A 13,447-nucleotide genomic window follows, 5' to 3' on the forward strand; every position below is an offset into this window, starting at 1 on the left:
TATATATAATTTTTTTTTTTAATGTCCGTAAACTAGAAAAATAGGAACCACTTCACTGAGGTGTCCTTGAGTAAGGAATATTAAAAGTTTTACATCATTTGTAAAATATTACCTACAAAACAGGTTATACAGGTGTTACTGTAAGTTTATTTAGAGTTTGTTTTCTATAGACTTTCCATCTCGCCATTTGGAGTGAGGACAGTGAGGTTCCCACGTGCTGCTTGATCCTGTTCAATAGCTTGAAATAGTGACTTGAAATTGCCAGCTCCAAAGCCCTGCAAGGGTACAAAAGCATTGTGAACAATCCATGTAACAACCTACAACAATATATTTTCTATATGATTGCACATCTGGAATCAAACTAATTCTGGTGTTGTGCCTCTTGCCCCCTCATTCTGCTGTGCCAGTTGCAAAACACAGCAAAAAGTTTATCCTTGTACTTAATTTAATTCAATTTAAATAGTGTGGGGGAGAATTAAAACTGCTCTCAGTATTTTTTTTCCACCTTGTTAAAGGAACTTCACATCCTCTCCTGTACTCTCAAAAGGAAGCAAGAGTACCGGTTTATCTTTTCTATCTTTATGTGAAGGTAGTTCCCTCTTCATTGTCATGGTAACAGTTGTCTATTCTAGATTTACACTTTATTTCAGTTCTAGTTGCAGCACAAATATCTAGATTCACCTACACTCCCATTCCTGATGATCCTGATCCATGGATTATTGGAACAATTACAGAGAGTAAATCCTTCTAATAAAGGCAATAACAGTAATAGAGACCAGGCATTATTACTAACCCTTCACTATTCTATCAAATTAAAAAAAAATAGTATTTTTTTAGAATTCTACGCTGCTTATCAGTATAGAAACATTTAAGGATCAATAACTGATTTCCCAACAAAGTTTTTACACATACCTGGTGATTATAACGCTGAATGACTTCAAGAAATAGGGTCGGTCTGTCTTGGACTGGCTTTGTAAAAATCTGAAGCAAATAACCTTTTTCATCATAATCCACCAAAATTTTCAGTTCCTAAAAAGTGTGAGAAATGTTATGGATGCTGCTAAACAGATTTTCTTTGTCTTTTTTTCTTTAACAAAGGACTTAATACTTTAGTCCAGAACCTACAAGAGGGTCCACAGACTCCACAAGTTGGGATCCAAAGATCTAAGAATGTATGCATCTAAAGCTTTTTAGCTTTCAGTTTTCATTCATATTTTAGTGTCCTAATAAATAAGACATGTAATGAATAAAATGTATACAGTATTACCCCAAAATTTGCACTTCTGAATCTGCGGCTTCACAAGTTCACATATTTTTTCCTTGGAACCTAACACTTACAATTCAAGACTAAACTGTATCCAAATCAGCGGATCCATAAAAGCATAAAAAAAAGACCGAAGGAAAATTCTTTCTAAGTTGTTAAAAGAAAACGGATCATTACTGAAAGTATAGTAATTTTATTTCTAACGAGAGTTCAGTGTCTCCGAGAAGAAGTGGGCGGCCACAAGGTGGCGTCCAAAACTAGCACATTTTCAAAATTCGCAGAGAGGTCTAGGAATGTAAACCCTGTGTTTATTTACACTACCACTACTTATCTATGCACTATATAGTTGTTGGTAAATGTCATGTTTGTGTACAGTGAGATACCGGGTGACCACCTTAAAATTAAATATTGACAGTATATATGTGCAATAAAACACCCAAAAGTTTTAATAATACAATTCTCCTAAAAAACTCATTTCCTCGATGTTTGACTACTAATATAATTATTTTTTACATTAATGGAAATCTACCAATTTTAGTCCAATGGTGGAAATCCAATAAACAATGAATGGTTTCCGGCTAGTGTTTGACCCTGGCCACCTGTTAACATCTTCTGAATAGCAGAAAATAAAAGAAGACAGTAAAGGTATGTAATATAAAATGTATTAAAAATGTTGTTAGATAAATGAGTGGAAAGTGTTAGTCCTACTTGAAAAATATACATTTGTGTGAATTTCTTAGAAAAGGATTAGAAGAAAGATTGGGAGAAGAAAAGAAGCAGAAAGAGACTAAACAACACCAAACACAGGGATATACATTTTATTAGACTTTTAGTTAGACTTTTATTAGTTTTTTGCCTGTACTAACCTCTAACACATCAATATTTTCTTTAACATGTATTTTAGCTGTCTTCAGATTTTCCCTCAGTGTTTGGTAATAGGTAGATGGAACAGACATGAATTCCATTCCCCTTTCTTTTAGGTTGGTAATCTGTAGAAAAGATGTTTTTTTTATTGGCCATTTATTTCTTTATATATTTTGCATGTTCAGGGCATAGGTATAGAAAGACACTCACTGCAGTAATAATGTCCGATGTGTTAAGAGCAATGTGTTGAACTCCAGGACCTCCATAATATTCCACATACTCCTACAGGAAAACACATTTTGAAAATATTCTGGTTGTTATATTTCTTCCTGTCATATTTATTACTTTATTTCATTATATTATTTCATATTTATAGTATGTCTTCTGAGTTATAAGCTAAAGCTTGACTGCCAAATCTGAAACAGTGGGCTGCACTGGTTTACAGAACAATAAGAGAGATACCTGGATCTGGGATTTCCTCTTTCCTGGTGCAGGCTCATTTATGGGCATCTTGATGGTTTCCTCATAGTTGGCGACCACAATAGAACGAAGTGCACTGAAATCTGTGTGCAGCTGTTTGTCATCCACAGACCAAAAACGGTGAAACAACAGATTTTTTTGGTACCTGGATGTCAAGATTGGATATATTGTAATGCAAATATTCTTTACCTATTTTAGTCAGAAAAAAAGAAGAGCATAACCCCCACCCCGTTTCTGCATCCCAAGGTAACCGTTCATAACACATTGGGTTAATTAAGGTAAAAGGGTGATAATAAGTGCTTTCAACATCAGAAGCACCTGACCCTGTGCTGTGCATGGTTTACTATAAGGGTTAGGAAAGTATGTAAGGTGAATCTTTACTTTTAAATCACATACTGGCCAAGGTTAAATAGCAGGTTATTTAGGAAGCAATGCAACTTTGCTAAAGTGATCAAGTCAATTCACGTTACCTCCTGTGCTTTATACAATGCTTTGTAGATTCAGCAATTTCAATGATCCTAGGTGAGGTGTTACCTATCTCCAACTTGCTAGAAAACTAATACCTACCCTAATATCCTTCGCATCCATAAAATATAAATCCAAAAAACTGTAGGAGTGATTGAGTTGTCAATAGCAGTTCTTGTTTTCTGTGAAATTTAGTAAGAGCTCTCCAACAATTTACTCAGGATTGGCTTTCTGTACTGGCGTCAAAGAGACTGAAGTTGAGTATTCAGTCGGTACAACACAGTAGCATAGGTCAAAGTAAAAATATCTGCCCTCTGTGACCACACACTGATAATTCCATATTATCTGAGAAATATTAGAGCTGTCCACCAGCCATCAAAACCTACATACAAATTACACCCAAACTCTGACATATCTGCTGTGTCTGAGTGACCAGCATGAGGTTGTCAGCTATCCATTCCTCAACAAAACTGAATATTTACCAGTCTGCAACTGAAACCATTTCATTATCAGGTTGATTTCCCACGACGTGATCAATAAAATTGAGTTTGCAACTTGGCCTGTAAGATGAAAAGAAGATCAATCAAATATATAGAATAATTTAGAGAGAAAGAAAAGCTATTGCTTGAAGGTTACATGCATCTAAGAACAACATTTTCATTTTGGGTGGGCATAAAGTATATACCAAATGATTTATTAACAATGTTTTCCAGATAGTTTGTTCTTCCTACATATGTGTTTCTGTTTCTTTAATGTTACTTACAGCTTGGGCAGCAGGGGATCCAGGAAGAGAGGAGGCTGAAATCCAGGTAAGAAGATGCCTGTATAGTCCAGGTTTTCTACCAGTGTATGTGTTGTGTCTCCATACTAAAAAAAAGGGGAAATAAAATCACACCTTTTTTGTGATACACAAATAAATATCATAAGAACAGATATGTGTTGTTATGTTAACACTGACAGGCAGCTCATACAAGCTTGTACATGCCAGCTTTTCTGGGTACGGGACCTACATAACGTGTAAATGAAGAGTAAAACAAACAATCTAGCACTACTGAAAAGTTTATACAAAATAACAACTATAACAATGATAGAGCATGCAGGTGTACAGAACACCTCCCCTCACTTCATCTCCACAATAGTGTGTTCTGCGATTCACAGTGAGAGGCAGGGCTGATGACACATAAAAATGTGGTAAGCAGCTCTCCGGGATTTAACAGTTACCTTCAGCTTAGGAATGCTTGCAGGTTTCAGTTCTCTGCACGTGCTGCTCCCCTCCAAACCTAGTTTTCAATCCCTGCTGAGGTCCCCCACGCGTTAACTAAAGTGGTATTGCAACTATAAATTGTTATGCTTAGAATCCTCTAACCTGCTTGCTTACTACTATCACTGTAGACCTGGGACTAATAATATTATTACACAGTATTAATATAGCGTCAACATATAATGCAGCGCTTTACAAAGTCCATAGCCATGTCACTAGCTGTCCCTCAAAGGATCTTGCAATCTAATGTGCCTACCTCAGTCATATGCCTTTATTACAGTCTAAGGCCATTTTTTTTTTATTTTAGTTTTAATTATATCCAAGGCTACGTACCCACATTAGATTTTTGTCGTTGGAAAGGATCTTTCACAATCCTTTCAAATGACAAAGGACTGAAATATGCATGAATGAGTGCTGTACATACAGCACTGTTCTGCTCTATGGAGAGGGGAAGGGGAGAACGAGTGAGTGGCACTCCGCTGCACTCTCTCCCTTTCACTCGTATTGCAATTGTTCGTCATCCCTGGATCTGCCAAGATTCTTATCCGATAATAGCCTGGAAGCGATAATCAGATGAATACCATCTGAGGTGTGTACATAGCCTTAAAAGTTTTAATAAAAAAAGATCAGTAAAACAAAAGTTTAATACCGTTTGAATGATAGCAAATTTCACTTTTCCATACTTGTCTTCCTCAATCCACGGCTCTTTTACTATGACTGCACCCCTTTCTTTGGCTTTCTGTAAAAAGAAGAAGATAGTTTTTTTTTACCCCATCACACATAAAAATGATTCAGTAAAAGAAAAAAAAAAAAACAAGAATAAACAAATAAACATTAAACTGACCCCAGAAAATCCTATTTTCAGAACTAATTCTCAGTTAAAACATTTTAGTTTTTTTAGTGTTTAGTTTACTGATAAAACCTTTACCTGGTGAATATGGGTAGGCTGGGACATAAATAGAATGTACTCTATGAGAATTTTGATCAGTCAGACTGCATCACCTTGGAAAAAAACATGTTTTTCTTGGCGCTCCTAAATGACATGAATGGGTACAGTGTGGCAGCAAAGGCACATCTCTGAGAGCCACAGACACAAATACTAATGCCTCTAGAACAGGTTTGTATGGTAGAGCAAAATGGGGATTTGTCCAGAGCCTGTGACCTTCTCCAAGGCTTCAGGTGGCAGAGTGAACATGGAGATGTTGGCATTTGGGCTCCCAGCTTCATTTTAGCCTAGGGCCCCTTTTGATTAAAACGATCCCGGAATGCCTACAACACGGTAGTATCCAACAGCTGACTTTTTTTAGCACACAGGATACCATGCAGCATCCTAGCAAAACCCAAAAATCTAACGATGATCACAAAAGAGCATTCAGTTGCATCCTAGGCTATATAAAGGACACCAGCTTGTTGCAGTTCTAGAACTTTTTAACAATAATGTATGAACATACAGCTATTTAAGCCAACAATCCCTCATACAGTACAGAAGCAGGTACTATTGATACTAATGCTTGCAAAATGCAAAAAGCACTCTTCAGCGATCAGAACAGACATATTTTGCCATTTCTGGTCATCTCCACTGGCAACACTGGCATTGCATGTTTGTTTAAATCCCAGTGTGAGTAGGTAACAACACAGTTTGCTACATTGTATAATTTCTTAACAATCATTTTGTAGTTCTGTGCAATACAAAAAAGGTGTCTGGAAAATGTACAAACTAGTGTTACCTGAACCAGAAAGTCACAGTCTTCAACTTCAAAAGCAACATCTTTTACACCATCTCCATGCTTCTCTAAATGTGCTCCAAACTCTGTAGTAGTAAAATGAAAATTTGGGTTAATGTGTTGATAAATAGGCCACTCCTGTCACTTGTATATGTATTATATTTATAAAAATACAAATGGCGCTGGTAAATCTGAACATGTTGCGGGTGCTGCAGGTAATATGAGTGTTCAAACCCTTTTTATATATTACAACCACAGACTCAGAGATAGAGAGCAAACATCATTCACCCAAAACAATAAAACCATTTGCCACCAAAACATCTGTGACCTGTCAAGGCATGGATTACACAAGACCTCTTAATGTGCTCTATGGTATCTGGCACCAAGTGGTAAATCACTGTATACAATGATTTTGGTATAAAACTGATTTGTTTAATGATGAGAACTGTTTGTCCTAAGTCATATCACAGTTCAGATGACCAATGCTGATGTATTAAGGATCATACCTACCAGTCACCTCTAACACAATGTTTGTATATACAGAAGGCCAAACACTATATATTATTAAAAGATAACACATGTACCTTTATTGCCAGAAGTTAGCGGTGAAACAAACACAAATAAGATCTACAGAAAGATATAAAAGGAACATTATTAAATATTACAACTACAATATAAGTCCATTAGAAATAGAGCTGGAAAGAGCAATGGACTTGTGTTTTGTGTACCTTATCTTGCTTCACAGCATGATAAACCAGCTCCCTACTCCCAGTCTCCAGGCCTTTGTAGGCCAGGGGCTCAAACCCCAATTTATTGCAATAAAACGAGGCAGCCTGTGGTAAAGACATAAGATAATAATTAAACTGGATGAGGAACTGTCATATAACAAAACATATGTTCTACCAGGCATGTGGAGTGCAAAAGGGGATGACTGGACAAGATATCTACTGATTCTTTTTCATATTACTGGAAAATATCCAATGTTGGCAGATATGCATTGTCTAAAATTACCGGGGTTGTAGGTTTTCATGGTAGACTTCCAGTTTTTAAAAAAAAACAATAGGAATGAATATAATTGTGCAGCACTTGTAAGCATTGATAAAAGCCTATCAAAGTATCAGAATTATGACTTTCAATTAACATATATTTAAAAAACATATAATAAAGACTTTAGCTTCCCTTTAAAATTTGCTATAAATGCCTGGGTTCACAATCTTCACAGGACCCCCTAGGACAGAAAGTAATAAATAATCCCTGCTTGGTGGAATGCATATTGTTCAGCCCACCCCAGTAGATGTTCTTGGAATAATACTCAGTGCCGCTCATCCCCATAGCAGACATTGGGATACTTGAATGTAAATCCTATTATGGATGCTAAGTAATAAACTTATAAATATCAAGGGCTCTATATATATAAATTATCACCCTGTCAATGTGCCTAAAATTTGGTGTTTTTTCTCAAAGCGAGTCCATTCAGTTCTAATTAAAAACAATGACTCGTTCTGTCATCTAGTGACCAATCTAAAATAATGCACAGCTGTCACAATAGGAAATGCTATCTGTGTAAACAAAAATTATGAACGAATCTTGATCCAATTGACAGAGGAATAATTTATAAAAAGAACCCTAGGTATTTTTTATATAATTATTTAAAGAAAAGAGCTTTAATGAGCATCTTCACCGGAAAAGGATTTGGAAATAATTTTGTCACTACCAACAAAAATCTTACAGGGGATCAAGTCCTGTTCCACATAATGCACATTAGAGACATTCCATTTGAGTGGAGGCAAAATATTCAGAACTTTGAAATGTTGGCTTTATCTATCTAGCAACCTACAGGCTTGCAACTAAAAAACTAAAACGTAACCATTTATAAGTATATATTACATATTAAAAGTATTTATTGTCCGAAAAAGCATAGCACATTAGTCCCTAGTTTTGCATTACCATTGTGACCCTTGGAAACCTATGTGACACATCCTAAAATATTCCAGCGTGTGATCAAAATGTGTTCCTGCTGAAGCACCAGATGTGGCATATATAATTATTGAAACCAGATTGTAGAAGACATCAGATCCTCCCCTCCACTAACCAATCACAGGCTTCCAATAAAACTACATTGCATGCATAGCAAACATTTCTTTCATCTTCTGGTAAAACAAAGAAGTCGCTTACCTGTTTTGCATTGCTCACCCACAGTGTTATGGAATGAAATCTGAGAAATCTTCCATGTTCATGCTAGGCACAGAAGTAGTGATAGATTTATATAGTATTGTTTAGATTATTAGCATCATATATAAAGAAACATTCACAGAACATTTGACAAGCAGCATTTAAAAAGTTAAATTCATGTTGCTTTGCGAAAAGTTCCTGGAGGACCAGAGAATTAACTGCCAAGAACCCCATAGTCATTTATTCATTATTCACTGTCTATGAATACAATCATATAAGGAATCAAATCATCTAATCTATAAAACCACCTGTATCTTACCAGTGGCAACGTTATGATAAAATGAAAATATTCCATTTCAATATTTCATTGAGAACAGATAAACACCAAGGATTCAGATACTGTAGAAAATTTTCGAATATATTGTGACACTCAAATCAGACAAACACAAAACATTCACAGAAGGTATGAGCACACACACACCAATAAATTACAATTAAATGAAAAGTCTACAAATTAAAATGAATGTTATAAACAGAATAAATAAAACTACTTTAAAAACTGTAAACAAATGAGAAAACTGATTTGTATTTATGTAGCATAGCTGTACCTTTTCGCCTTTGTCTGTATAGGATGTCTACAAAAACAATACAAAAGTATACACATTCCAATTAATCACAAGCTTGTAAATTTAAAATAACAGTGTTTAATGTAAAACGGGAAACTCTTACCATATTGAAAATACTGCACAATATCGTTGAGGAAATTCAATGTGTGTGGGTTGTGATGCTGGAAACATCTCATATAGGACCTCAGACCTAGGACATCCCACTGGTGCTCCTCCTTATTTTGTGCAGTAACAGGCAACATTATCTCTGCATGAAGTCTCTGTTGCCTAATGTCAGAAATTCAACTTTACCAACTTTACCAATGACAGCTCACAGAAACCCCTAAATCTTCTTAGATATTGCTTTTCTGTGATACAGTGGTATCCCGGTATAAGTCCAACTAGGTATAAGTCCTGTTTGGACACTAAATATTTTGCTTAGTATACAACCTTTGCTTGGTATACAACCTTTGTGCTAGAACTTTGTATGGGTAAAAATGAGTCACAACACCGCGCGTTACCTTTATTTACCTTTCTGGAGACAAAGCCATGACTGCCCACGGGCGTCAGTACGCCTTACAGAACATCTCCTTCTCCTCCCTTCTCAGCACCATCCTAGTAGGCAATTGACTCTTCTCTGCAAGGTAAAGTGAGGTTACATTTTCATTTATTTCATCTAATTGTTTTTGTATTTATGTTTTTTTAGTATTAAGCGGTGTTTAAATGATTCTATACAGCCCCATCCATGTATAATATGCCAATACCAATAGGATTTTTTTTTTTTTATGGGAACGGATAATTAATTTTCCCTTTATTTCTTATGGGAAAAATGTGTTTGGTATAAATCCTGTTCGGTATAAATACAAGGATCTGGAAGGGATTAAGGACTTATACCAAGGTACCACTGTATACTCAAGTCCGGTCCTATTGTCACCGCATTGTTCTCTATCTTTGACAAAACAGCTCTGGCCTCCTGAACAGAATTTAGTCTATGCTGAACAATAATTGCATTCACTCTTAACCTACTAACTCCTATATCTCTTGAAGTGGACAGAAATTGGTTTTAGGTCCAATGGTTCTTTTTAATGCAACAAAATAAATATGATCCCTACAAAAACAACTAAAGAAAAATAATCAAAACACCTAAATTGCTGCTTTCACATGGGGAGGAGGAGAAATAGAGCCTTGGAGAACACAATTCAGAGATAACATCAGATCCAGAGGTGGGGCCTTAATACAAGAAAAATAAAAAACTGGCTCAGAAAACAGCAGCATGGTGATTACACAATCTGTTTGACTATGTTGTTGAGCCTGCAGTGTCTGTACCCAGCTCATCTGTTTTGCACTTGGTGACTCAATGAGCCTGATTTTTCCAAGGCTGGAGAGAATACACTTTTATCAGTGAAGCTGTGTGATCCAACAAACCTGGAAGGGGTTTCCTAAAATTCATTAGCTATTTGTTAGCAAATGTTTTCAATCATGGACCAGATCCACTTCAGGTTTGCTAGATCACCCAGCTTTACTGATGAAAGTGTATCCTTTTCAGCCTTGAAGAGCTTTAACAAATCAGACCCAAAGTCTTTGCTGTGGCAATTGTTGTAAACCATGCTTCAGAACCTGCTTAGTGGGTGTGTATGCCACTGCAGATCCATCCATGAGTGCTTTTGGATGGATGGATAGATATCTCACAGAAAATAATCAGCAGGTCTATCTGACCATACAGCCATCACTCTCACAATTTGGGACCTAATAACTTGTTCAGACAAATAGTGAGAACAGTAATTCCCTGGCAGCTCCCAGCAGTAAACTCCTTGCTAGCCACTTGAACACCCCAGTTGCTCTGCTGGTTCATATTGAACCAACAATACTAAATTTTACAGCTGGTGTACAGCTGAACCAATCTACCAACAAATTCATGGGCAGCCTTAGGATGAGATGCTACATGTACCATTGACTCCATTGGCACCATTCTTGCACTATAACACTGTGCATTCTGCAGTGAAATTACACCATGTTACAGAAACAGAATCTCTTCTATTTATGCTACTGACAATTTGCATCATAGATGTATTTTTATTTTATCCATAGTTCTTCTTTTAACTTTTCATTCATGTGACGTTTAGGCTCCACAAATATTTTTCCCCCCATCTGCTGTTTGTGATGGCAGTAAAAGCATCTGAACACCTGCAAGCAATTGGAAAAAGGCCACTTCTATCAAGCTGAGCAAGCTTTAGAAAACTAGAGGATGCTGGAGAAGGTGAGTGATCTGCATGCACATCTGCTCTATAATGACCCCCAGCTGGGGGCGTTATCAGCACTATGCCTCCCATTGGACAGTAAAGTGGGATGTAGCATCCCGGTTAGTGTTGTCTCATGCAGAACAGAAATCATTCAGAATCTTTGTTTTTAGGAAAACATCTCACATACTTTTATACAAACATAACAAAAAATAAATAAAAAAAAGCATATTAAGATTTAAAAAATCTTGATGGTAAAGGATTAAAATTAACTTTGTGTTTTGTAACTAAGTAAGTCCACTGTAGCACGCAGACACTGATTCATCTGATTCAAATGGTTCTGATCTATCAAAGTTCAAAGACAATTTTTTCACAATAATTATCCATGGAATGTACGTTCATTTTAGGACATAATCTTACATTTATGCTATAGACTGCTAAAACATTTTATTTGCATAAGAGTCATATACTCATTTACACTGTGTGGTGTATGGCACCTCACATGCTGAAACGCCTGACATTGCATAGGAAGCAATGTCAAATGTTCTAACTATAAGAGTTGATGTACAGTGCCTCACTACAACGCACTGCTTTATGCATTTTTATCCATTAATGTGTATGGCCCCATTTAATGTAATAAAACAGCAATGTTTTATGTTTGAATAAAACACACAGTAGTACCGGTGGCTGTGAATTGTGGTGAACTCCACAAGTACATCCAAAAAAGGTAAATAAAGCCTTAGGCTATGTACACACGCCAGATGATTCTGGCCTGGGATGAACATGCATGCTCATACTAAATGCTCATGCACTGCTATGCATGCTACTGCCTGCCTGTCCTTCCTCCTCCCCTCTCCATAGAACAGAATGGCGCTGTGTACACTGGAAACAATAACAAAAGACCATTTACAGGGACAATCGTCTATCTGACGGGCTAAAAAATATGGACTAAATGCATCTGTACTCACTGATTTTCATCGCCTAACATGATTCTTTGCTAACAACTGCTGTTGCTATACTCTTGCTATATTCTTGTATAGGAATACAGTGGGCACCCCATGCTAGTCCTCTCCCATCTCTTCTTCATAGAGGGGCAATGAGTCCAGCAGCCTGTGCAAGCATCATTCGGAAACCGTCAACCACTACTAAGCAGTTTTCAAGCATTTATACTGCTTGCAAAAATAGTTATTAACACAAATGGTTTTATTAATATTTTTTATTTTTTTTATTATGCACTTTTTCAAATGGTAGTGTTTGTAAGAGTTTTTTCAGATGCTCAATGCAGCCTCCAGGGATAGTTTTGTTGCATGATCATGTGCAAACCCTGTATCACTGTCTGTATTAGTCTGTCATTTGCAATCCCTATTTAATGTACAGCGCTGCGTAATATGTTGGCCCTATATAAATCCTGTTTAATAATAATAATAAGAAGAATAATAATAATATATACGTCACGCACCCTGGGAGGCTCCTAGCTGCTCTTTCTGCACATGCACGAAATCTGGCATTTTCCTACATTGAGAGGAAAGAGATGCCGATCTCAGGCATGCGCATTGAGATTCAACACTTTTTTCCCCATTTAAAGCAAGCTATGTCACCCCATCTCACATTTGTGCAGTGCAAGATCGGGTGACGTAGCCAGAAGAAGGCAGGAGACTGAAGATGGCGGCACCCGATCGAGGGATCTGCGGGATTAATGGTTGATTCTTTTTATTTTTCTGTTTAGTTCCACTAATCTGGTGCAATAGCAACAGCCCAAATATTTGCCCGGCTCTGGAACAGATAGGTGTAAATGGACTCTCAGAGAAATACAGATGCTTTATTTACTAAAATAGTCCACAGGATTACTCATCAGCAGCCCCCAGGATAACGTTATTTTGTTATATGACAGTCTTTTTCTTACCTCTATTATTGCTGAGCCACAGCTGCTATCTCTGGTTACAATTATATTGAGTTGTAATGACTATATACAAGCACTGTGATAATGTCATTGTTACTATTACAAGATAATATCTGGGTGTGCAAAGATATTTGGTGCAGTAAAATGCATTTATTTTCTATGGGTATTGAGGCATATAATAAAATACAACGATCCTGTTCTAATATAAAACACCCCCCATCACCTTCCCCCATTGCACATTAGTTGAAGCACATCACAATGTTCAGCAAATGCAGAAAAGTTTTCTGAGTTATAAGCCAAGCCCATGGCTCTGTGTTATTTCCTCACCATACATATCTATATGAGGTACACACTCCCATAACTGCCAGCATTACTTTAATGATACCTGACACACATTGCCCCAACAAAAACCCACAGGTCCCAGAATGCACTGCGCCCGCTCATATTGGCGTTCTGTATGATTCGTCCTTTTTGG

The 13,447-nt window shown here is 36.8% G+C and overlaps 1 protein-coding gene across 1 annotated transcript; it reads right to left on the reverse strand.

Moving 5' to 3' along the window:
* On the reverse strand, positions 1–9,077 carry HPD (4-hydroxyphenylpyruvate dioxygenase). Its single transcript, XM_072415920.1, has 14 exons — positions 8,960–9,077; positions 8,839–8,865; positions 8,234–8,296; positions 6,787–6,891; positions 6,643–6,685; positions 6,062–6,144; positions 4,984–5,073; positions 3,837–3,940; positions 3,556–3,633; positions 2,591–2,753; positions 2,339–2,410; positions 2,131–2,253; positions 913–1,029; positions 1–275 (listed from the first exon to the last, which is right to left on the reverse strand). The coding sequence occupies exons 1-14, from the start codon at positions 8,960–8,962 to the stop codon at positions 165–167; spliced, it is 1,182 nt and encodes a 393-aa protein (XP_072272021.1). The 5' UTR covers positions 8,963–9,077; the 3' UTR covers positions 1–164.
* Positions 9,078–13,447: the final 4,370 nt, after the last annotated feature.

This window comes from Pyxicephalus adspersus, chromosome 6, assembly GCF_032062135.1.
Source record: "Pyxicephalus adspersus chromosome 6, UCB_Pads_2.0, whole genome shotgun sequence".
NCBI classification, from domain to species: Eukaryota; Metazoa; Chordata; class Amphibia; order Anura; family Pyxicephalidae; genus Pyxicephalus; species Pyxicephalus adspersus.

What these genes read in the sequence shown, in the direction of transcription:
- HPD (XM_072415920.1), bottom strand. An exon ending in GCTAACTTCTGGCAATAAAG is followed by an intron (nt 6,145 to 6,642) that starts GTACATGTGTTA and finishes TTACTACTACAG; the next exon opens with AGTTTGGAGCACATTTAGAG. An exon ending in AATTTGCTATCATTCAAACG is followed by an intron (nt 3,941 to 4,983) that starts GTATTAAACTTT and finishes CCTTTTTTTTAG; the next exon opens with TATGGAGACACAACACATAC.